General features: G+C 44.1%; 1 protein-coding gene across 1 annotated transcript in view; it reads right to left on the bottom strand.

Annotated features, from left to right (window-relative positions):
- Positions 1 to 25,543, bottom strand: part of OBSCN (obscurin, cytoskeletal calmodulin and titin-interacting RhoGEF) — a 139,994-nt gene that overhangs the window by 95,167 nt on the left and 19,284 nt on the right. Inside the window, exons 9-26 of the mRNA XM_088154839.1 lie at positions 22,127 to 22,402; positions 20,985 to 21,260; positions 20,086 to 20,361; positions 16,094 to 16,369; positions 14,523 to 14,798; positions 13,122 to 13,397; positions 11,551 to 11,826; positions 10,150 to 10,425; positions 8,978 to 9,253; positions 7,817 to 8,092; positions 7,094 to 7,360; positions 6,355 to 6,624; positions 5,792 to 6,055; positions 4,200 to 4,466; positions 3,795 to 3,907; positions 2,663 to 2,816; positions 979 to 1,083; positions 36 to 302 (exon numbers count right to left, since the gene is read on the bottom strand). Coding sequence (XP_088010965.1) covers positions 36 to 302; positions 979 to 1,083; positions 2,663 to 2,816; positions 3,795 to 3,907; positions 4,200 to 4,466; positions 5,792 to 6,055; positions 6,355 to 6,624; positions 7,094 to 7,360; positions 7,817 to 8,092; positions 8,978 to 9,253; positions 10,150 to 10,425; positions 11,551 to 11,826; positions 13,122 to 13,397; positions 14,523 to 14,798; positions 16,094 to 16,369; positions 20,086 to 20,361; positions 20,985 to 21,260; positions 22,127 to 22,402 — 4,467 coding nt within the window. The remainder of the gene's footprint in view (positions 1 to 35; positions 303 to 978; positions 1,084 to 2,662; positions 2,817 to 3,794; positions 3,908 to 4,199; positions 4,467 to 5,791; positions 6,056 to 6,354; positions 6,625 to 7,093; positions 7,361 to 7,816; positions 8,093 to 8,977; positions 9,254 to 10,149; positions 10,426 to 11,550; positions 11,827 to 13,121; positions 13,398 to 14,522; positions 14,799 to 16,093; positions 16,370 to 20,085; positions 20,362 to 20,984; positions 21,261 to 22,126; positions 22,403 to 25,543) is intronic.

The following is a 25,543-nucleotide window of genomic DNA, read 5'->3' as shown; positions in this document are numbered from 1 at the left end:
CTGGAAGGCACGAAAGCTAAAACTTCACCACCTACCTTCAACGAAGAAATTAGCACTGGTTTTGTCATCCAGGGCATCACACGTGTAGGTGTCCTCATCCTCGTAGTCGGCGTCGTTGATGACGAGTTTCCGATAGACGCCCTCGCTCACGATTTCGTATTTCCCACCGGGGTGAATCTCCACGTCCTTTTTGAACCACCTGACCTTGGCGTTGGCCCGGGACACCTGGCACTCCAGGACACCCCGGTGCTTCCACAGGGCGATCTTGTCCCGCAAAGGCTTCACGATTTTCACAGGCAGCTCTGCAAGAGTAAAGACAGTGGAGGAATCGCTACGGTCTCCATAAAAACTCACCAGCAATATTTCTTTTGTGTTCTGTAATTTGGATGATGACAGGAGTCCCTGCTGTGCTGAGCACTCAGTTAGCAAGTTTAATTAGTAAGAGCTAATTAAAGGGAAACTTTTCCTCCATATTTTACCACTGGAGTGGCAGAACTGCAGAGGTAACAGGTGGTTTCCTCAACACCTCAGAGCAGTGCTACAACAAAACCAGGAACTGATCTCCAGTTTCCTGAGCTCCTCAGCAGTGCATTAATTCAAATATCTTCATTTTCTCTCCTTCTATCACATTGTTTTAGTTAACACACCCAAAAATGCTGGTTTTTGTTATAACACACACCAGAAAGTGAAAATTAAAAAGAAAAAGTGAAAGTGAAAAAGTCAACTATGGCTTTTTGTCCCTCAAATTTCACACACAACTTTAAATGTCTAAAGATGCAAATCCGACCTCCTGAGAAAATTAACTGGAATTTAGCCAAAATAAACTCCCAGCTGATATTTACCAGGCAGTAAATAGGCGAGTTTTCTTTCCCTGAACACTGTAGGACTTTTTTAACTTTCACATCCAAAGTGAGGGAAATGAATTGGTTTGTAAGATGAGACAGCAGAAGCAGTGCTGGCACGAAGAGCAGAATTTACCTTTTACAGTCAGCTGAGCACGAGATTCTGCCTTTTCTGCCACGAATTTGATCTCGGCCGCATCCTCGACGTGGACGCGTGCGTAAGTCAGGGAATAGGTTTTTCCTGGGGACAGACACACAGACACAGCTCAGCTATCCCACAGCAAAACCCTGTTTTCTAGCCTCCCATGGCACCCACCCACCCCCATTCCAGAACAAAATCCCCTTTTTCCCCTCCTACCATCCTGCCGCATTTTGATGTTGTCGGAAGTCTTCAGCTTGTTGTCATTTTTGTACCACTGGGTTTCCACCTCGTCGTGTGAGATCTCACAGATGAAGGATGCACTCTCGAATTCGTTCACTTCCACATCTTCCAGTGGTTTTACAATCTTGATATCTCGGGCTGTGAAATCATAAAGACAAGTATTTACATTTGGGGGTTTCTCCATAAGTGAGTATGGTGGGTTTACTTTCTGCATAATCACATGGAAAAAAATGGGATTATGTTTTATTCTAGACCAGCCTTTCTTCCTGGGTAGCTTCTCTCTTCAACACAGTGAATATTTTTTATGGCTGAAGCTTATTGCAAGAGGATGTTATGGCTGCTGGAACTTCATACAGGTATTAATGAAAGAAATACACATATTATTGAAAGCAAGTTCAAGAAAAACTAAGCATTAGACTTAGGTCATTATAAACCTGCCTCATTCATGCTTCTCTGCACACTCTCCTCTGTTTTACACAGGAGAAATATTTTTTCAGAGTCTCCTGAACTGAGTATATAACCCTCTTTAACTCTGCACCTTAGCATTCCTCTTGTCAGAACTGATCTATTCATCTGTGCTACTGCAGCTCTTTTGTTCTGAAAGAGAAGGCCTTGATACACCTTAGATCAGCCCCAGGAGCAGAGCTGAAATGCAAACAACAACCCATCCCAATCCCAAAACCAGGGAGAAAAGGGGGAGCTCAACAGATTCATGAAGACACTGCTGAACCCAAGCAGCCACAGGAGGACAGCATCTAGTAAGCAATGGGAAAGATGTTCTGTCTTCCTCTAGGAAAGAGCTGATCTGTTTTTCAGATGCCCCTTTAGAAAATAACATCTGCCAGGGCAGAGCTGTCCGCTGAGTAACTTGCCTTTATCTCAGAGCTTATCTCAGGTGCTTCAGAGCCTGGTGACAAAACACACTTGGTGCTTCATCAGTTGCTCAGCACAACCCTCAGATGGAAAAACTGCCTTGAGCATAAAGGAGAGGTGCAGGCAGAAATAATGACCCTTTCCTTAGCATTAACAACCTAAAAATAAGGGCACTTTTTGAGCTCACACCCAAGGTTTGTCCCAGCCCCTATTCAGGCAAAGTCCCCCTGTGACAATGGTGCCACCAAACCACATCAGCATCAGCCACTGGATCTCTGCTTTGGGCCAGGCTGTCCTGTAGTTCCTGATGTGCCAATCCAGAAACATCATTGATACTCCAGAGAATAGAAATCACTTATGATAAATGGAAAACTGAGTTAGGACCACTGCCAAAAATACTGCAAGGATAGAGCAAGCACAGGACAGCTTTGCCAGCATTTTCTCACCAGGAAGAGAAATGTAACCAAAATGAGCAACTGTGAAAAGAAACACTCCACAAAGCATTTGTTGCTGTGTAACAAAAAACACTGCAGTAAATGTATTTTCTTACTTCAGCCAAACTTACCCTGAACTTTTAGAGTAGCTGATGTCTTGTCTTCATCTGCTTGACATGTATAGGTTCCCTGGTCTTCATATTCACACTTGTGAATAATGAGGCTTCTCTTATTTCCTTGGGAGATAATCCCAATGTTTTTACTTTGCCGAATCTCCTTCCCATCCTAGAAGGGGAAAAGGTCAAAGCAGATCACCCTCAACTCCTGTATATCTGCAGTGAGCAAAACACATTCAGATCTGGGCTTATTTCAGCCTTCTTGTTGGACTTAATGGAAAACAGTGCTTAAAGGAACATGTGTTGAATATTCATCACGAGGCAAAGATTTCAGGAAGTTGGAAAGGCTGAAGAGCACACACAAATTTTGGATGATCTCAGGCACCTTTTTCAAGGCTTAAAACACCATGCAGGGTTGGCAGTGAGTCCCTTCAGACACAAATGGTTTTAAACTAAAAGAGGGTCAGATTTAGACAGGAAACAGGAAGAAGTTTTTTCACAATGAAGGTGACAAAACACTGGCACAGGAAGCCTAGAGAGGTGGTGAATGCTCCAGCCCTAAAAACATTCAAGAGCAGGTTGGACAGAGCTCTAAGCAACCTGATCTGGGTGAAGATGTCCTTGCTCATGGCAGGAGGTTTGAAATGAGATGACCCTTCCAGCCCAAATTCTACCTTGAAGAATTTCTGCTACCCCAAATTAAGGAAGGTATCAGCTCGGTCCCAAGGGAAGTACATGCAGTGCCAGAGCTGATCCCCAAAATGACTGTTATGGGAAAGGCAACTGGATTGTCACTGACAAAGGAAATGGAGGCTTCCCTTTATATCACATTTCCCCAAAAGGTGCAAATCCTGGGTGATTAGTGCTTGGTATGGAGTGAAACACAGGACTACAAATCTGTAACAACAGTGCTCACATTCTGTGCAAGAATAGAAAAGTTTTACTTTCAATCCAATATATAAATACAGTAAATAAAAACCTGAGAGTGATAAATTGGGAGAGTAAGTGAACAGAAGGACAAGAGAGCAATGCTAAGAGCTTTACTGCAAAGGCTCAGGCTCATATTCCCTGGGAGTAGAATTAAAGGCTCCCATTCCCTTCCAGAGAGGTCAGAAATGAAAATATCACAATTCATTAAGTGCTGTACCTTGAACCACTTCACATTGGCATTGGGTTTGGACAGCTCACACTCGAACGTGGCCTTGAGCTTCTGAGTTACACTGACATCTGCCAAAGGTTTGCTGATCCTCACAGGCAGTTCTGGGAAGGAAAGAGAAATTCCAGTGAATGGGACATGGGGTCACACAAGCACTGATGGGTAGGTAGAGCCTGGCTGTCATAATAAATAAAATTTCTATTGTTTTGGGCATTTTTTCTGTGGACAGTGATGCCACAATGATCCTGCTGGCATTAGAAAGGAACATCACTGTGCTTTACACATCCCTTGCAGTTACAAGGAAAAACGTGTTGCCCTCTTAAGTTTGCTCTCCAGGTCAGGAGAAGACAATTACATCCACTCCAAGCAGGGTTGGAGCTTTGTGTGCCTGTGTACCTGTCACAGTGAGCCTCCCTGATGAATTAATGCCTTCTGCTTTGAAGGAGATGAGTCCTGCATCTTCCAGAGCCACCGAGGACAGAGTCAGGGAGTGTTTCTTGCCCAGGACAGCGAAGCTGATGTTGGGTGCAGGTTTCAGACGAACACCATCCTTCTGCCAGGTGCCCTCCACGTCCTCGTGTGACACCTCCACCTCGAAGGTGACAGTCCCTTTCTCAGTCACCTGCAGGGGCTGCAGGCCTTTCACCAACTTGATCTGCCTCACTGGAAAACAACATGGAAAAATTGGAGATCTCACACCAGGAAATAGTCTGAGGACTCCCTAAATTGATTATTTCCTTATTGCTCATGTACCTGCCAATTAGTTGGTCTTTGCCAATTAAACAACCACCTTGACACGAAATAAAATCTGTCCATGACCACACCACTAACATAGCTGCTATTTCTTAAATGGATGCTTTCATGAGACAAACAGGTCAACCAAATATCACAGAAAACACCACTGGCCCCACTTTCTACCAAGATCTATCAGCTTTTAGTAAAAGAAAGACAAATCCATGGCAATCCTGGGCAGTTTTCCAATTAGGACAAAACAAGGATGGGAGGAAAAAGTTACAGTAAAAGGAAAAAAAATACATGACATGGGGCAAAAAGTGTTGACACCTCACAGGTTGGTGGCCAAAGCATCCATGGTTTGGGTGGATATTACCTGTTCCTGTGACAAGACATCCATGTCCTATCATCCAGTAAAATGGATTTAGTGTTTAAACTTGTATCAGCACTAATTAAAAAAAAAAAATTTAAAAAACCCAAAAGCACAGTGAAGGCTCCAAGACCTCTCCAGACAGCCTATTCAGTCATCTGACCATTAAAAACCTTTTTTAGACTATAACCTGGATCTTTCTCACTGCACCCGAAGTCCATTATTTCCTGGCATCATGGAAATTGTTTCCTTCTACTTTGTAAGACATCAAGTACCCAAAAAACTGTTTTCAAGTCCTTTCTCACCTATTATTTAGGACCTGCCCAGCACCAGTTGGTGGCAAGGACTTTATGGACAAAATTAGACAGCCCTTGAGTGATTAAATCCTATCTTCACCTATCCTGTGACAATTATGACAAAAAGATGTAGGAAAGAGACAAAAGTACAGGGCTATGGATGAGGCATCATTAGTTTACCCAAGAGGGAAAAACCTTCAGGGAGAAGATTTGCTTTTGTAGTTTTTTAGATCCTGACTGAATATGAAGAGACATTCTGAATGAGGTGGTTTGCAGAGAAAGATCAGGGCAGCAGATGGCTGAAGGAGGATTTTTTTTTTTTTTGCTAAAAAAATCATACCAAGGAAAAGCACAGAGCAATCAGGGAGTGAGAGAGTAAAGAGAACAATCTTTTAAGAAGCTCAGTGGTCAAAGCTGGGGGGATGATATGGAGGAATAGGAACCAGTCAGACATTCTCTGTTTACTGCTTAGCTGTCAATGGACTGGGGGCCAAGCCCATGGTTTTGTGTCCCCATGATAATGCAGAGACCAGAATCCACCTCCAAACCCTTCCTGGGCTATTTATAGAACCGAGGCTCACTGAACTCACTTTCCACATTGATCTTGGCTTGGGTTTTGTCATCGGGGCTCTCACAGCAGTAGAAGCCCCTGTCTGCAAAGGAGATGTCCTTGACCACCAAGGTGTGCTTTGTTCCCTCAGCTTTGATCTCTATTTTGTCACTGGGCTTCAGCACGATGCTGTTCCTCATCCATTTCACCTCTGCAGGTTTGGTCAGCTCTACCTCCAGGGTCACTGTCTCCCTCTCTTCAACTGTTTTGGGTTCCAGCTTCTTCTTGAAGGAGATTGAGGCCTCTGTAAGAGAGGAAATATCAGTAGGAATGTAGGAGATCTCCAGGAAACAGGCTTGGAAAGAAAATTAACCCAATGGCTCATGTATCTCCAAACCCAAAGCATTCTGGGCACCCCTGTTTAATGACACAAAAGCAGAAATTCCCTGCTGCTAACATAAATAATTAGAGGTAAAGCCACACAAAACAGCATCATAGAATCATCATCTTAGAATGGTTTGGGCTAGAAAGGACCTTAAAGACCACCTAATTCCAAGCAGGGTGCCATTTCCAGCCTGTCAGAGGGGCACTGTCAGCTCTTACCTCGGACTCTGAGGTTGGCTGAGCTTTCCACACCCTCAGCACTGGCTGTGATTTCAGCTGCATCTTCCAGTGCCAGGTCAGTGATGGTGAGGCTGTGGTTGGTGTCCTTCTGAGAGATCACGTATTTCTTGCTGGCTTCAATCTTGGCACCATTCCTGAGCCAGGTGACCACAGCATCACTGGGGGAGACGGTGCACTTGAACACAGCCTCTTTACCCTCCTCAGACACCACGCTGTTGAGACTTGTGACGAATTTCACCACTCTGGGAGCTGATGGATAGGAGAAAAACATTCAGGAGCATGTTCTTGAGGCATGGCATGAGTACCTTCAAACAGCCAAAAGCTTCCATGACTTTTTTGGAAGCAGCAACTTGATTACTTACAGTAAGTGATCACAATACTGGGTCATCACATATCCCATGTCTGGGTAAAATATGTGCATAAAGAGAGGCAAAAAAAGATGGGGGAAACCCCATCCTACATTTTAGAAACTGAATTTCAGCTTCAAATGCAATATGAAGGTCAATATTAAGAGACCTGAGCCCAACAGGTCTCACAACTATTATGTCTTTCATAAATAGAGGTTCCATTGACATTGAGAGGGGAGTTCTGTATTTTGTTATTTTGTTCTCAACACAGGAGTCAGCCCAGACACATGAACAAATCCAGCTGTGCAGGGTTGTAACAGCTGAGGACAAAACCCAGGGATCCCCCCACCCTGTCACCATTAGAGACACACGTTTGGGGACGATGGTGACGCTGCTCTTGTCATCCCTGGACTCGCAGGAATATTCTCCCTCATCCTCAGCCCGGATCCCCGTTATCGTCAGGGTCCTCTTGGTTCCCTCCTCACGGATCTGGAAACGCTTGCTGGGCTTGATCTCCACACCATTCCTGCTCCATGTCACCTTCCTCTTGGCGTGGCTCAGCTCACAGCTCAGGGACACGCTGCCACCGATCTCGGCTTTCACGGCCTCCAGCTTCTTGGCAAACTTCACCGGGATTTCTGAGATCCAGGAGAGGGGGGAATTGTGAGGGAGGAAAAGAGGAAAAAACCCGTTCTAAGAAACTGGTTCTGCCCAACACTGGAAATAAATTAATTAATTAAATGGCCTTAAATATTTGGTGAGACAAAACCTAACCAGAAATGTGGAAATTCAGGCAGATTCCTTTGACGGGATATTTTCAGATCCCCATCATTCTATAGGAGGATACAGAAACAGGAGGGGAGCAAACACCACAAGTACTCATCATAGGTTTCCACATTCCAAACCGGCCAGCAAAAGACAAAAACTGGAAATCTGGAAGCTGGAGAACTTTTCTGGCCCTCGGTGGGGCATCCAGAGAAGTTGCAACAAGCCCTGAGGTTGGAACAGCTTTCAGAAGAGTTTGGGTTTCACCTCCATCCCACCATGAGGGAAGTTCATCTGTTGGGTTGGGCCATGCCCTGGGCACTGCTCACCTTTCACCTGGACCCTGAATTCCTGCTTGTCATGCTTTGTCTGGCAGGTGTAGAGGGCAGAGTCTGTGCTCTCAGCTGCAGTCACTGTCAGTGTCCTGGATGCCCCCTCGCTCTTGATCACACATTTCTTGCTCGCCTTGATTTCTGTGCCATCCTTGAACCACCTCACTGCAGCGGTTTCAGGAGTGACTGAGGTTGTCAGTGTGATGCTTTCGTGTTCTTGGACAATGAGAGGCTCCTTCTGGACAACTTTCTTTTCAAATTTAGCCTCTGGTTCTAGAAAAGACAATAAACCAGGAAAATTAAGAACTTTTTGCTCAAATCCTTGACACAGCAGTTTTACATTGCTCTCTCTTCAGGACTCACACCACCAACTCATCCATAGCCTGTAATAATCCAATATAGCTGAATATGAATGAATGAATATGAATATGGGTAATATAATCTTTTCCTGAGAGGGAAGACATAAAATGATCTCTCAGGCAACCCAGAACTTCTGCTTAGAAGAGAAGCAGAGGAAAGGAAATGCAAATATTTATATTTATCTGCAGCCCATAAAAAGCTTGTTTCTTAGAAGTAAAATTACCTATATAATTCTTTCCCTTCCCTTTCTTAGGATTTTGGATAAAATTTAAGAAGAGACATCAATAGGCTGAATTTATAGCCTGTTATCTATTTGCTTCACTGGCTGGAGGGCTGGAACTTGATCTTTAAGGCTCCTTCAAGCCCAAACCATTCTGAGATTCCAGTCCCTTTTTCATGGCCTCCATTATCTCTTGTACCACCCTTTACCACAAAATCAGGCATTTGCGGGACACAATCAAGCAGCAGACCAGGTTTTCTGAGTCACTTTTCTTCACAGCTCCACTGCTGCTCTTCAAAACTTCCCACTTCTATTTCCAGCTCCCTCTACCACTGAAGGAGGTTGGGTGACATGGTGTGTGAAAGAGAGAAGCAAAAAGCTATGTAACATTTCCAACCCCCCCAAAAAGTCCAAATTTCCCACCTCCACACTGCTAGATTAAGAATTAACATGTCATGTGGCTCACTGGTGCTGCTCCAGGGGAGAGAGTGGCTGGACCAACCCTGCTGCATCAGGAATATCCAGTTTTCCTCTAAGCCACAGGGACTGGTTCATCACACCACAAAGTGAGCACTCACCAGTAGGTTCCAGTTTGAAGGTCAGCCTCTGGCCAGCAGCCTCACAAATGTATTCCCCAGCATCCTTTTTCTCCAGCTGCTCCACCACCAGGCGCCAGGATTTGCCCACAGTCTCTATTTTGAATTTCCGAGAGGAAACGAGCAGTTTGCCATCCTTGTACCACTTCACTTCGGTGGCATCCTGTGCCACCTCACACATGAGAGTGGCACTTTCTGTCAAGACAGCCTTCACCTCCTTCTGGACCTTTTCCTGGTTTATAAATGCAGGTTTGGGCTCTGAGAAGAGAAAAAGAAGAGTTGAGGGGTTCAAATGAGATTAATCTTCCAGATTTCTGTGGAGAGGTTTGGAAAATATTTAGGTTGTCACTTGTCAAAACCAATTACCCTCACTGAGTAGTGTCTACCCTTCTGTGGGATGGAGTTACCACTTGGAAAATTGGGAACTAAGAGTCTAGAAATGGAAATGACCAAGAGGAGCCTTGACATCAATCCTATGGTTGCAAGTAACCAGGTGAAAATATATTTATTTCAAACTTTCCCAAAGAACATCTGTCCTGCATATCACTATAAGCTCCCAAATTCCTTTTACTGAAGATCTCAGACAAAATAAAGCAATTTTTTGGAATATTTCACAGTAAACTTCAGCACCTGGCAGGAATAGCAAGACATCTCAAAACACTGAGATCTTAATGATACAGCAGTACAAATTCAGAAAAAATGCTGTTTATAACCTATCTTGAGATCTGCTGCTGATACCATAAATGACAAAACATATTCCAGCCTTTAAGTCTTCCAAAATGGACTTGGAATTCAAACAAGGAAATGATTATTTAATGGTTCTTTCTTTTCAAGAGGCTCAATGCAAAAAAATCACTCATTGGGATCCCAGGAACAGGAGGGACCTGAATAAAATTAATTATTTCTATTATATTTAGAGCTACAACTATAAAACCTACTAAGAATGAGACAGAACTCGTGACATGGGTATTTGGCTAAAGCCAAATATTCCCATTTCTTTCATGCCCCAAATCAAGGCAACCAAGTACTGAAAATCAGGTGAACCCTGCAGGCTTCAACAAATCCCAGACTATTGCAACTGAGTCATGGTGGAATAGATATTGCAATTATTGCTTTATTGGCCTCTACTGAATTCTGACAAAATCTTCTCCTACCTGTGACATCGATCCTGAAGGTGAGTTTTTGGCCAGCAGCCTCACAGCTGTACTCCCCTGCATCTTTCTTCTCCACCTGACCCACCACCAGACGCCGCGATTTGCCCTCCGACTCCACCTTGAATTTCTTGCTGGAGGTGATGAGTTTCCCATCCTTGTACCACTTCACCTCTGTCTTCTCCTGGGCCACCTCGCAGCTCAGGGTGGCATTTTCTGATAGTGCAGCCTTCACCTCTTTCTGCACCTTCTCCTTGTTTGTAAACACAACTTCTGGCTCTGGAAACAGAGAGAAATCCAGACTTTCTCCAAAATATGACGTCGCTCAGTCCCCTTATCATGGCTTACAGGTAACACAAGAAAAGACCCCCTTGACATGACAGTCCACATCTAAGTCTGTCAGAAGAACATGCAAAGGACTTTGTGGTAAGAGTTTTGCCTGTTTTGGGTTTTTTGGCAGCAATAATCTCTCTATGGTTCATAAGAACATTGTCTGGCAGGGCCCAGTCAAGGCAGGATATGTGCTGGTTGAAGTTAATTGCAAACCAATAAAATTTAGAGGAAGGATCTCATCCGTGCTGCATTATAGACCCATAAAACTGATTTCTTTGATTCTCAACAGCTGCTTCTGCTCCTCCTTAGATCATTTTATTAAATGAGAAAGGTGCGACACCAGCAATGACATGCCCAGGACCCTGTTATTTGTTCTCACTGCAACTCTGGGGAAAGCTCAGCTCATCTCACATCCAAATGGTGAAATGCCCTTGTTCTCCAGAAGACACATCAGTCACACCACCTGGAATTGGATTTTGTGATTGGCAAGTTTGTAGATTGGGAATTTGTGAGGTAGCTGGGAAGCTGAATCTATTTTACCTCTCCACAGCCTCAGTAGGGAAATACAGCTGGAATGAATCTCCATGACACCTTCTTTCCTTACTTGCCTTTTTCTTGACACCTTAAAGGACTTAATACCTATCAAGCCCTATTTCCACGACTCCCTTCAGGCTGAAATGAGCATTTCCAAAGGAAAGAAAAGGAGTGTGGACATTGGGCAGGCTCTCCACCACAACCATGCACTGAGGACGAGCTGTGGTGCAGATTTGCTGTGGTTGCACTAAGATGGGAGGAAGGAGATCCACAATCAATGCCTTATTTTTTACAGCCCTTTCCCTCATGTGATATGTAGCCTCTAAAATCGTCCAGGGATACAGCTCGCTGTTTTAAGGATTTTAAATGTTTTACAAAAAATATATGAAGAGAATTGGGTATTAATTTGTATCCATCCTAGGCCATGCCAATGATGTACAATGATGAAGCATAACATGAAGACTAGTTATAAAAAAATGTTAATTTTTCTAAAGGATCCTAGAAATAAGACTGATGGGCCAAAGAATCTTCTCCTACCTGTGACATCGATCCTGAAGGTGAGTTTTTGGCCAGCAGCCTCACAGCTGTACTCCCCTGCATCTTTCTTCTCCACCTGACCCACCACCAGACGCCGCGATTTGCCCTCCGACTCCACCTTGAATTTCTTGCTGGAGGTGATGAGTTTCCCATCCTTGTACCACTTCACCTCTGTCTTCTCCTGGGCCACCTCGCAGCTCAGGGTGGCATTTTCTGATAGTGCAGCCTTCACTTCTTTCTGCACCTTCTCCTTGTTTGTAAACACAATTTCTGGCTCTGGAAACAGAGAGAAATCCAGAGTTTTAGTAGCACTATTCAAACTGGATTTTTGGACAGTTTTTATCTGGATTTTTTTGGTGAGTGAGGACACTGGGCAGATTTCCTATAGTCCATCATGACCCTACTTTGAAATTCACTGAATATCAGTTGCATTGCAGAGTTGTTTTGATTTCATCAACATCTGGGGATAGAGAGGTACAATCAATACTTCCCTTTTTATGGCCCTGTTCCTACACAGATGGGTAGCTGCTAAAGGTTTTCAAGGATTGAGTTGCATGTTCCTATTCACATTTCCTGTCATCACCATCTACTGAATTTTTAACATTTGAATTACATCAAATTCCAGTGAAGTCGTCATTCTCCGGTAGTCCAAGACACAGCCCCAAAATTGCTTTCGTTTCCACCACTACCTTTCTTCAAAATCTGTAGAAAATAACATATCCCAAAATCCAGCAGCACTAAGGTGGATGATATATGTCAGAATTAGGTTTGCTGTAAAGGGATAAACATTAAATTGCCTAACCAACCCAAGAGTTGCAGCTTACATGGCCAACAAAAGCAAATAGAGTGTTGGGAAATAAACTTTGTGAGCCTTTTCTATGTCTGTAACTTCATTTTTATTCCCAACTGTTCTCAAGATGTGTCAACCCAGAACTATGCTTTTCTCCCAAATGAAAATTAGCCAGCTTCCATGGTATTCACACCATGTCATGATCAAAAATAAATCTAATGCATGAACTCTTCAATTTGCTTTAAATTCATTGAGATCCAGCTGAGGGATGATAAGGTTGAAACCTGTCCTTGATATCATGATGAGAAGAGCTGGTGTTCTCAAATCCTGTTGCTAAGAACAGTTTAGCATTTCCACCCAGTTGACAGAGGCCATAAAATAAAGGTGTCACCTATAATAAACTATATTTCAGAAAGGAGCTTTCACAAGAGAATGCCTGATTTGCTGCACCCTTTAATTTCTCCAGCAGTTACTGAATTCTCAGTTTGCTATCAGTGCATCTACTCAAGATTCCCAGGGAAATTCCCCAGTGATCTTCAGCCTGACCTGAGTTTGGGCTACAGAAATCCACTGTATGCTTAATCTCTAAAAAAATGAAGACAGATCTAACAGTGTGGACACAAGTTCATGAGCAAACCAGCTTAAGTGCTGGCTCAGTCACTGCCTGTTGAGATGGAGTTGGACAAGCCAGATAACTTTGCTCTCCTTCAATTTTTCAGGATGTAAAACAGGGATTTCAATTTTCCAGGATGTAAAACAGGGATGCAGCACATTGTCTCACCTGTGACATCGATCCTGAAGGTGAGTTTTTGGCCAGCAGCCTCACAGCTGTACTCCCCTGCATCTTTCTTCTCCACCTGACCCACCACCAGACGCCGCGATTTGCCCTCCGACTCCACCTTCAACTTCTTGCTGGAGGTGATGAGTTTCCCATCCTTGTACCACTTCACCTCTGTCTTCTCCTGGGCCACCTCGCAGCTCAGGGTGGCATTTTCTGATAGTGCAGCCTTCACCTCTTTCTGCACCTTCTCCTTGTTTGTAAACACAATTTCTGGCTCTGGAAACAGAGAGAAATCCAGACTTTCTCCAAAATATGACGTCGCTCAGTCCCCTTATCATGGCTTACAGGTAACACAAGAAAAGACCCCCTTGACATGACAGTCCACATCTAAGTCTGTCAGAAGAACATGCAAAGGACTTTGTGGTAAGAGTTTTGCCTGTTTTGGGTTTTTTGGCAGCAATAATCTCTCTATGGTTCATAAGAACATTGTCTGGCAGGGCCCAGTCAAGGCAGGATATGTGCTGGTTGAAGTTAATTGCAAACCAATAAAATTTAGAGGAAGGATCTCATCCGTGCTGCATTATAGACCCATAAAACTGATTTCTTTGATTCTCAACAGCTGCTTCTGCTCCTCCTTAGATCATTTTATTAAACGAGAAAGGTGCGAGACCAGCAATGACATGCCCAGGACCCTGTTATTTGTTCTCACTGCAACTCTGGGGAAAGCTCAGCTCATCTCACATCCAAATGGTGAAATGCCCTTGTTCTCCAGAAGACACATCAGTCACACCACCTGGAATTGGATTTTGTGATTGGCAAGTTTGTAGATTGGGAATTTGTGAGGTAGCTGGGAAGCTGAATCTATTTTACCTCTCCACAGCCTCAGTAGGGAAATACAGCTGGAATGAGACTCCATGACACCTTCTTTCCTTACTTGCCTTTTTCTTGACACCTTAAAGGACTTAATACCTATCAAGTCCTATTTCCACGACTCCCTTCAGGCTGAAATGAGCATTTCCAAAGGAAAGAAAAGGAGTGTGGACATTGGGCAGGCTCTCCACCACAACCATGCACTGAGGACGAGCTGTGGTGCAGACTTGCTGTGGTTGCACTAAGATGGGAGGACGGAGATCCACAATCAATGCCTTATTTTTTACAGCCCTTTCCCTCATGTGATATGTAGCCTCTAAAATTGTCCAGGGATTCAGCTCGCTGTTTTAAGGATTTTAAATGTTTTACAAAAAATATATGAAGAGAATTGGGTATTAATTTGTATCCATCCTAGGCCATGCCAATGATGTACAATGATGAAGCGTAACATGAAGACTAGTTATAAAAAAATGTTAATTTTTCTAAAGGATCCTAGAAATAAGACTGATGGGCCAAAGAATCTTCTCCTACCTGTGACATCGATCCTGAAGGTGAGTTTTTGGCCAGCAGCCTCACAGCTGTACTCCCCTGCATCTTTCTTCTCCACCTGACCCACCACCAGACGCCGCGATTTGCCCTCCGACTCCACCTTCAACTTCTTGCTGGAGGTGATGAGTTTCCCATCCTTGTACCACTTCACCTCTGTCTTCTCCTGGGCCACCTCACAGCTCAGGGTGGCATTTTCTGATAGTGCAGCCTTCACCTCTTTCTGCACCTTCTCCTTGTTTGTAAACACAATTTCTGGCTCTGGAAACAGAGAGAAATCCAGAGTTTTAGTAGCACTATTCAAACTGGATTTTTGGGCAGTTTTTATCTGGATTTTTTTGGTGAGTGAGGACACTGGGCAGATTTCCTATAGTCCATCATGACCCTACTTTGAAATTCACTGAATATCAGTTGCATTGCAGAGTTGTTTTGATTTCATCAACATCTGGGGATGGAGAGGTACAATCAATACTTCCCTTTTTATGGCCCTGTTCCTACACAGATGGGTAGCTGCTAAAGGTTTTCAAGGATTGAGTTGCATGTTCCTATTCACATTTCCTGTCATCACCATCTACTGAATTTTTAACATTTGAATTACATCAAATTCCATTGAAGCCGTCATTCTTTGGTAGTCCAAGACACAGCCCCAAAATTGCTTTCGTTTCCACCGCTACCTTTTTTCAAAATCTGCAGAAAGTAACATATCCCAAAATCCAGCAGCACTAAGGTGGATGAGATCTGTCAGAATTAGGTTTGCTGTAAAGGGATAAGCATTAAATTGCCCAACCAACCCAAGAGTTGCAGTTTACATGGCCAACAAAAGCAAATAGAGTGTTGGGAAACAAACGTTGTGAGCCTTTACTATGTCTGTAACTTCATTTTTATTCCCAACTTTTCTCAAGATGTGTCAACCCAGAACTATGTTTTTCTCCCGAATGAAAATTAGTCAGATTCCATGGTATTTGTACCATGTCATGATCAAAAATAAATCTAATGCATGAACTCTTCAATTTGCTTTAAATTCATTGAGATCCAGCTGAGGGATGATAAGGTTGAAACCTGTCCTTGATATCAGGATGAGAAGAGCTGGTGTTCTCATCTCCTGTTACTAAGAACAGTTTAGCATTTCCACCCAGTTGACAGAGGCCATAAAATAAAGGTGTCACCTATAATAAACTATATTTCAGAAAGGAGCTTTCACAAGAGAATGCCTGATTTGCTGCACCCTTTAATTTCTCCAGCAGTTACTGAATTCTCAGTTTGCTATCAGTGCATCTTCCCAAGATTCCCAGGGAAATTCCCCAGTGATCTTCAGCCTGACCTGAGCTTGGGCTACAGAAATCCTCTGTATGCTTAATCTCTAAAAAAATGAAGACAGATCTAACAGTGTGGACATAATTTCATGAGCAAACCAGCTTAAGTGCTGGCTCAGTCACTGCCTGTTGAGATGGAGTTGGACAAGCTATATAACTTTGCTCTCCTTCAATTTTTCAGGATGTAAAACAGGGATTTCAATTTTCCAGGATGTAAAACAGAGATGCAGAACATTGTCTCACCTGTGACATCGATCCTGAAGGTGAGTTTTTGGCCAGCAGCCTCACAGCTGTACTCCCCTGCATCTTTCTTCTCCACCTGACCCACCACCAGACGCCGCGATTTGCCCTCTGACTCCACCTTGAATTTCTTGCTGGAGGTGATGAGTTTCCCATCCTTGTACCACTTCACCTCTGTCTTCTCCTGGGCCACCTCGCAGCTCAGGGTGGCATTTTCTGATAGTGCAGCCTTCACCTCTTTCTGCACCTTCTCCTTGTGGACAAAGGCATCTTCTGGTTCTGAAATAGAGAAGCAAGGGGGAAATTATATAAGATATAAAAGTCTTGTGTCAAGAAGTTCTTACTTGTATGGGGTGTAGATGCTCTGCAGGATCTCAGACTTGGCAGTGCTGGTTGCCCCAGTGGACACGATGATCTTAAAGGTCTTTTCCAACATAAATAATTCAATATTAAGCCCTTGTAAGTAACACAGCTTTGCATTTAAATAAAGTAATGTACCCTCAAAATATAGTCCATATAATTGTCATCTCTCTCTGACTCGTCTTCATGAGCAGCTCAACCACTCCATTTGCAAATTTCTTACAATGCATGTAAAGATGAAATTCTCTCTTGTGTCTTTATGGTATTTCTACTCCCTATATTAGGAATGATCAAAATGTAGCACAACGGTGAGTTTCCACCTCCACTGCACATTATTTAGAGGATTTTACCAAGTATTTTAGATCAAAATTAGATGTTGCTCAGGAAACACCTTGTAACCCAATCCCAAAGAGGGGACAAATACACAGTTCTCAACAGGGAAAAGCACTTGACGAACATTACACATAAAACTAGGATTTAAAACTTGAAATGTGTTTTTATTTCCTAAAAAAATCTGTGATTTTCCAGCAAACTGGCCTCCCGAAAGGAGGATGCAGCCATGGGGGAAGTCGTGCTCTGCTTCCAGAGAACAAGAGACAGGATGAGAGGAGACAGCCTCAAGCTGTGCCAGAGGAGGCTCAGGTTGGACACCAGGAGGAATTTCTTCATGGAAAGGGTGGTCAGGCACTGAAAGGAGCTGCCCAGGGAGGTTTGGAGTGCCCATCCATGGAGGTGTCCAAGGAACACCTGGATGTGGCACTCAGGGCTCTGGGGTGGTGACAAGGTTGGGCAGAGCTTGGACTCCATGGTCTGGGAGGGCTTTTCCAACCTCAGAGATTCTGTGAGCTGGGAGGCTCTCGGGGATGCTGAGCCACTCTCATCCCCTGTGTTAGTGCCTTCCTCTCCCCAGCCACTCCCTGCAGCCTCCTGGGGCCACCCTTGGCTCCTCCTGGATGACTTTCTCCTGTCTCCATCACCTCTGTGCTCTGAGTGGCAGCAGCTGCCTGGGAGGGTGAGGAGAAGGGGTAAGCTCAGGTCGAGTTCCTCCACTGCTGAACACACGTGGTCCTGGGGCACATCACAGCCCTGCTATGAATATTGCACAGTCCATGGAAAGAGAGTTACCCTGCAGGGAGCAGGAATCCAGCTTAGGGGCTCTGAATTGGAGCTCCTGTGTTTATATTGGCTGTAGAAGGGGTGTGAGGAGGTGTCATTGTCATTTAGAAGGCACAGGGGCTATGCTGGGTGATGCAAAGCTCCTCAAAAGGACATCTGAAAGGGCTCAAGCATACACCAAACTTTGCATTCAAAACTGGTTGAAATATTTATTATTTAAACTCCCATCTACAACTTTGAATGTGAATATGCAGTATATTCAATAGGTTATTAAAAAGTGTGTGTCGATGAGGGCTGTATTTAAAATGTCAGGCTAGCAGGGCAGGAATATTCCAGACTCATCTCACTTGTCCTTTCCATTCTTGACCTTTCATATAAACCATTTTTATACTGATAGGAAGTGTGACTAAAACTTTTAATCAGCTTCCAAAGTGATTTACACCAGTTGATAATTTCTTTTAGACACTTATTTTAAATTTAAACAACTATTCAGTGAAGATGACATTTCCAACCATAAATGAAACTAGTTAGTGAAGTTTCAGTGGAAATGAGGAAAAATATTTTCAGGACATGAAACTTTCACTGATTTAAAATACGGATTTTGCTGCATACCCTGAATCCTGAAATACTGAGATTTCAGAATCACCTCTTTTTCTATATGTCCAACTCAGCCCCAAGGTGTGCAGCAGCTGATTATTTTTATATCAAGCCAAAAAACCCACATTGGCATCCCCAAACTCAACACTGAGCATCTAACCTTCAACCCGTCCTTAAACAGGGAAGGCTTTGGGCTACGAGTACAGCAACCCTGAAAAGCTTTCCAAGTGCAACGGCACCAGGATAAATTAAGACCCAGAAATCTGTTGCACTTTGAGATAAACCAGTAAGAGAAGGATTTCTGCTGCAGAAGAGCCAACCACTCCGAGTACGCATAATCCCTCCTGGCTTTCACACTGGATCATTTTCCAGCCAGGGCAGGGCTGGCACGTCGTGTTACAGTTGTCCCCATGAGAAATACAGCAACGGTAGCTAAGGCAGGCTGAAGGCACAGGGCAAGGGGTCACATTACCCTGTGCCACCATGAGGTCACCTGGCTGGAAAGAGAGCTGGAAACCTTTGCTTTCTGAGGCAGACAGCTCCCCCAGAGAGAGAAATTCTCGTGTAAACCACTAAATTTCTGTTTTCTCACTACACTTCTGCAGTAATGTTTGAACCACTGGCAGCAGTGAACAATGAATTTGGTTTATAACAATTATGGCCAGAGAAGCTGTGGATGCCCCATCTCTGGAAGTGTTCCAGGCCAGGTTGGACAGGGCTTGGAGTACCCTGGGATGGTGGGAGGTGTCCCTGCCCATGGCAAGGTGATCTTTAAAGTCCCTTCCAATTCAAATTGCTCTGTGTTTTTGTGATGGTCTATCAATGTCCATATTGAATTTTCTCTGAAGACACCTCTCAAATCTATCCTTATTTATCCTTCTTTCCTTACCCATCCTCCACTGAAACTGGCAGCTCCCTCAGCCAAAGAATGAGCTACACAAAGAATGAAAAACAGCCAAAATGCCCCAGCTCACAGCCTGGGTACCCCACAGAGAGCAGAGTCAAGAGATTCCCAACACAGTTGTTCCTCTACACAGCTGATAAAATGCCAAACCTCTGTTTGGTGCTGTAAGAAAACAGAGGTGAAAAATGCCTCCCTGTTCTGATCATCTCTGTGTATGAGACAAGAATTTTAAGATTAAAAAATAAGTATTTGGCTGTAAAGACAGTGGAGTGCTAAGAATATTAAAACAACCAACCAAACCCATTATTAATATCCAGTTCAGAAATGACCACTGAGAACACAGCTGATGTCCATGGCTGCCTGGAGCCTGAGGTGAAATTCAGCAGATATCTTGTAAAATACACAGAGACCAAAGAAACCACAGAATCATTTAGGCTGGAAAAAGCTTGGAAGATCACTGAGTCCAACTGTTCCCCCAGCACTGCCAGGTACATTACTGACCATGTCCCCGAGTGCCACATGCACATGGCTTTTAAATCCCTCCAGGAATGAAGACTCCACCACTTCCCTGGGCAGCCTGTTCCAGTGCCTGACAATCTTTTCGGTTAAGAATTTTTTTCTAACATCAAACCTAAACCTCTGGTGGAACTTGAAACCATTCACTCTTGTCCTGCCACTTGCAGAAAAAAAAGAAAGGAAGAATACCCAAAACAAGAGGAGGAATACCAGCACTAGTGATCAAAATGGAAGAGATTTTTTTAACAATGTCTGCTATTAAGAAATCATGTTCACTTCCTCAGCTGAAGGAGACATACAAGGATGTGAGGAGGTGACATCAGGATATGAACAGGTCAATTCCAGATCTGCCCAGTCCTACACAACCTCACTGAAACAGCAGCTCAGACCAGCATCAGAAAGTACTTTAACAGCTTTTCTAATACTGTGTCAGAGAAAATGGGGGGGAACACCGAGATACAAAGAAAAGCCAATGAAATACAAAACAAAATCTGTCTCTCACCTTTGACATCGATCCTGAAGGTGAGTTTTTGGCCAGCAGCCTCACAGCTGTACTCCCCTGCATCTTTCTTCTCCACCTGACCCACCACCAGACGCCGCGATTTGCCCTCCGACTCCACCTTGAATTTCTTGCTGGAGGTGATGAGTTTCCCATCCTTGTACCACTTCACCTCTGTCTTCTCCTGGGCCACCTCGCAGCTCAGGGTGGCATTTTCTGATAGTGCAGCCTTCACCTCTTTCTGCACTTTGTCTTTGTTGATAAATGCATCCTCTGCTTCTGTGGAGTGGGAGAAGCATTTTTAAAATCACACATAAGTTGATGCTGTCCAAAGTGATCAAACCCAAATAAAAAAATAAACGACAACGTCCACTTCTCTGGTATTTTTTAATGCTCAGACAGGATGTGGGCCTTTGTCATGCCAGAGAACAGCACATCAGGCATTTCTGAGAAAAATGATCCAGTGCCTCAGGATTACAGCTTCTTCCCATCTCCACAAGAAATCCATTGCTTTGTTCTATAATATAATGGACAAATAAATACCAAATCTCATTTGTCACTGGGAGCCATATGGAAGCCTTGCTCATTCTAGGAGACCTGATTTCCTTCTTCTGGACTTATTTTTTCTAATATCTGGGAGACAAACTTACCTTTATCCCTATAAATGACAATGGAATGGAAACTTGTCTATCTTTCCATTACTGGGAAATCAGAAAACACCGAGGGGCACTGAGAGGAATTCATCCCATGGATGAAGATGTCCAGCTGCCAGCACCAACACGACAGTGGATGGATAGGTGGTTGATTTCCATCACTACTCAAAAAAGTTTCAGGCTGCACAGACACTGGAGCCCAAAGTGGGGCACATTTTCTTTCTATGATGAGAAAGACTATTCTCCTACCTGTGACATCGATCCTGAAGGTGAGTTTTTGGCCAGCAGCCTCACAGCTGTACTCCCCTGCATCTTTCTTCTCCACCTGACCCACCACCAGACGCCGCGATTTGCCCTCCGACTCCACCTTGAATTTCTTGCTGGAGGTGATGAGTTTCCCATCCTTGTACCACTTCACCTCTGTCTTCTCCTGGGCCACCTCGCAGCTCAGGGTGGCATTTTCTGATAGTGCAGCCTTCACCTCTTTCTGCACCTTCTCCTTGTTTGTAAACACAACTTCTGGCTCTGGAAGGAAACCCCAACAGTCACATGCAGCTTTTTGCAGTCGTTGTGTCTGGTGTTTAATCAAGCTCCTCCTATTTCACTGTACTTGCCCTGACAGGTAATATCATGATGGGCCATTAGTGCAAGAAAGCACCTTCATCTCTGTCTTGCTAAGAGGTGAATAGGAATGAGAATTTTATGGGAATTCTGGGGTAATGTTAAAACCTCACAGTTTTAGGACAGATATAGATGTAGGACTTGGAGCATCAATTTGCATTACCTGAACCCTCCTCCCTCTTCTCTTTCTTTCTCTCCCTATTTGTCTCCAGTTTCCAGTGAATTAGAGGGGTACAGCTCCTGTATCCTCATGTCCAGGAACCATTGCTCTTTTTCTGCCTATTTGGGACAATTCCATTGTTCTCCATCTAATCATGGAATGGTTTGTTGGAAGGGGCCTTAAAGACCATCACACTTCAATCCACCTGCCATGGGCAGGGACACCTTCCACTAGACCACGTTTCTCCAAGCCCCATCCAACATTTAAAGAGATGGGATCTAATCAGAGCTCTTCAAACACCTTCCTCTTCCCCTTTATCCATCCCTCTGCTACAGCCTCACACTGTGGGAGTTGTTCTGCAGACTAACCCACTAATTGTGAGAGGAGAAGGAATTTTCACCCTTTCCTATAATTTTATTTTTGTGGTCAGAACCAGCCATGGGTGCAGAACCATGTGCATGATATATTGCTATGAAAGCTGCCCCAAATAAAATCGAGTACAATGCTGAGATCTTTCACCCCGGGTAGATTGTGAGATGCTCCTCTGGATGCAAGGCACCGCTCGAAATGGAATTCTCCTTTACCTTTGGAATTCCTGGCATTTTCTCACCTCTGACTTTGACTTGGAATGTTGTTCTGTCGTCCTTTGTTTCACAGGTGTAGCTGCCTTGGTCTTGCTGTGTCACCCTCTTGATGATGAGCTTGCGTTGTGTCCCCTGGCAGACGATTGTTGTCCTCTGGTCCTGCTTCAGCTCAGTCTGACCCTTCCTCCACACCACGGCCCCGCCCGCAGCTGACACCTCACACACCAGCTCCAGGCTTTCAGAAGGGCTGACTGATACTTCTGGAGTCGTTTTGGGCTTGTTGACAAAAGTAACAGCTTCATCTGGAGTGGAAAAGAGAAAACAGTTTGTATGGAGGGAGCAGAAAATACAGAAGAAAGTTTCCCTGCATCCTCAGAACAAGCTCCTTGGAAAATCATAGAAATGGCTTGTGAAATGATGAATACGAAAGGAATTTAGCTTCCCCCCCTTTGGTAGACCCTCTGATCTATCTCCAATAATAGTGGTTCATTCTCTTTTAGTATCCATAGGCCAGCTTTGAATGTAAAACCTCTCAGGGATTGGTTAAAAGTAGAATTCCCTTGGTAATTGATGCAAACTGTAAAACCCTCAAAAGAGATAAAAACCCCTGTAAAACAATAGCCGTGGGTATATGTAGATAGGATGCTAGAATAGAATAGAATAGAATAGAATAGAATAGAATAGAATAGAATAGAATAGAATAGAATAGAATAGAATAGAATAGAATAGAATAGACCATGGATTTGTGCCTTTCTGCACGCCCCGGTTTCTTTTCCCCCTGGTCTGAGAGCTCCCCACAAGCCACAATTACATCTGGGCAAGGCTCGGGAATTTGCTCAGTCACTGAGGGCTGCAGGAGCAGCCTCAGGGACCCCAAAGGGACCCCAAAAACCCAGCCAGTGACAAGTTTGTGCCCTGGTACGGGTTTATCTGCTCAAAGTCAGGCTACAGTAATTATTGATCGTTATTCCATTATCACACACACTGGATGCCTCTGACAGATGGTGCAAACCCCTCTGATCTTCAGATAATTGCTCTCAATTACAGTGAAATCCCCTTCATCTGCCCTACATCCTCCTGGATCTTTTAAATCAAGCTGAGATGCCCTCAAGTTGCTCACACTTCATTTATCACCCCTTGATTCTGATGTCAAACAAGCTCTGGGGGATAAGTGTTGATGTCTGAGGGCAGAAACAGCTTTGAAAACACCTGAGAAATGTCAGAAAATCTAGTTAGAGGTGATGAAGACCCTTTTTCAAATGTTTCTGACTCCATTCCTGCAGCTCCTTGTTCATAGTATCAGTCCTACTGGACTAATTCTTCTCCAGGCCAGGGCACATATGGGATAATCTCATTGATAAAATATTCTCCAACTTCAAGTTAGGAAAAAGCTCTGAGCAGCCTGGTCTAGTGGAATATATCCCTGTCCATGGCAGGGAGTTGGAAGGAGATGGATTTTAAGGCCCTTTCCAACCCAAACCATTCCATATTTCTATGAATATAGGAGTCAATAATCTCATATCTTTTGGTTGAAATTGATCTTCCCAGCAGAGAACTCAGAAGTGCTCACACAGCTCAGTTGAGGTTCCTGCATGGACAGCTCAGCTCAAACCCTGCTGACAGCAGAGCTATGGACTGTGCAAACAGCCACACAGAGTATTTGTCATGTAGGCAGCAATAATACAGCATTTTTTTCAATTAATGCTCTTTGCAAGTGTCTTTGTAAAGGTAAAAGTGAAAGCAATCAAGTGAAGACAGAGATCTTGGTGTAAATGTGAGCAAGCCTCCTCCACACACCTGTCCCTTAGCTAAGGAGCAATATTTGGTGGGCATGTCAGGTATTTCAGAGCCTTTGTTCATCAGGGCAGCCCTGGCCTGAAGAGCAGGCTGAGGGCTGTCACCTAGAGCCAGCCTCACTCAGTATTGCATTTCTTTTAGCAGCAACTGCTGCTTTCAGTCACTGAGTATCCCAAGGACAATTGCCACGTCAGGCAAGCGTTTAATTAAAATTTGCATTCATTAGGACTGACGTATTCTCCAACAATTATCTGACCAAAGGAGGATTCCCTCCAGAATCCTGCTGTTCAGGGCTGTTGGGGTATCTCATTACCCTCAAGGCAGATTGATTCCCTGCCCTGGGACCACTCCCTGAGTGTGCAGTGCAGCTTCTCAGCACTCTGGAAAATTTCTATGGTGACACATGAAACAAGGAGGAAGCTGTCCTGGTTAAGGTGTTGTTAACAGGTTGTAACTCAATCCCTGCTCACCAAAAAGTGGGGATAGGACATAGCATAATGGCTTCAAACTGCCAGAGGACAGGGTTAGATGGGATATTAAGAATAAATTCTTCCCTGTGAAAATGGTGATGCCCTGGCACAGGTGCCCAGAGAAGCTGTGGCTGTCCCTGGATCCCTGGCAGTGTCCAAGGCCAGGTTGGACAGGGCTTGGAGCAGTCTGGGATGGTGGAAAGTGTCCTTTTCCATGGCGGGGGGGGGACTGGATGATCTTTAAGGGCCCTTCCAACCCAAACCTTTCTGTAATTCTATGATTTAGCAGATAGCAGTTTTTTTGCCTCAGCCATGTTATAGGAATTACAGGTGAGATTCACCCAACCTGCCCATGGCCAGCAAAAAGTTTATACCAAGCTCAAAAGTTTATATCCTCTGTACCTGATGCTCAGACAAAGGCACATCCAGAACACTTTTAAAATCTATCTTAGCCAGCTCTAATCAGACAGTATAAATCAGATTGCACAAATTGTCTTTTGAGGGGCCACTTTGGGCAGATCCTGGTTGGCTCTTTCAGATCAGTTTTTCAATGGGTAAAGTCAGGGACTGGGAATTTCACTCCAAGAGAAATTGCATAATGTTGGATTCTCAGAAGAGAACTGCAGGTGAGATGCAGAGTGAATTCCTGAGCAAACACCAGCTGGAAACACTCCCTCCAGCTCACTAAATGCTGCAGGAATCCCTCAAGACAAGTGCTGTCCTAAATTAATCAGCTTTGCTGAGTCTTTAGTTAGCTCATGAGCAGCATCACAGTAACCTGGATATTCTGTTACAGGTCACAAGCACTCAGCTGTGACTTCTCTTGAATTGCATTGTACTGCAGACATGCCAGGAGAAGCTTTCAGGAGAATTTCAATCTTAAATTTAGGACCAGGTTAAAAATTAGGCTCCAAGCACAAGCTAGAAAACCCCATTTGGAAGAAAACTTCCCACAAACATGCAACCAGAATCAGTTGAATTTCACAGATATTGAATTTCACACATGAGTTCTTGTGTCATTTTATCCTCTGGCTCCATCCTGGGCTGGAATGCAGTGGTGACAAGCATTTCTCTTCTGGGCTTGACCTGAGCACCACGTGCTTTGTGTGATGGGCACGGGACACAGGCTGATGGAGTCACAGGGAATGATCCCTGAGACCACAGCGTCCTTTGGGA

This window comes from Sturnus vulgaris, chromosome 1, assembly GCF_052056855.1.
Source record: "Sturnus vulgaris isolate bStuVul1 chromosome 1, bStuVul1.hap1, whole genome shotgun sequence".
NCBI lineage: Eukaryota > Metazoa > Chordata > Aves > Passeriformes > Sturnidae > Sturnus > Sturnus vulgaris.
This window is presented reverse-complemented; position numbering and strand designations above follow the sequence as displayed.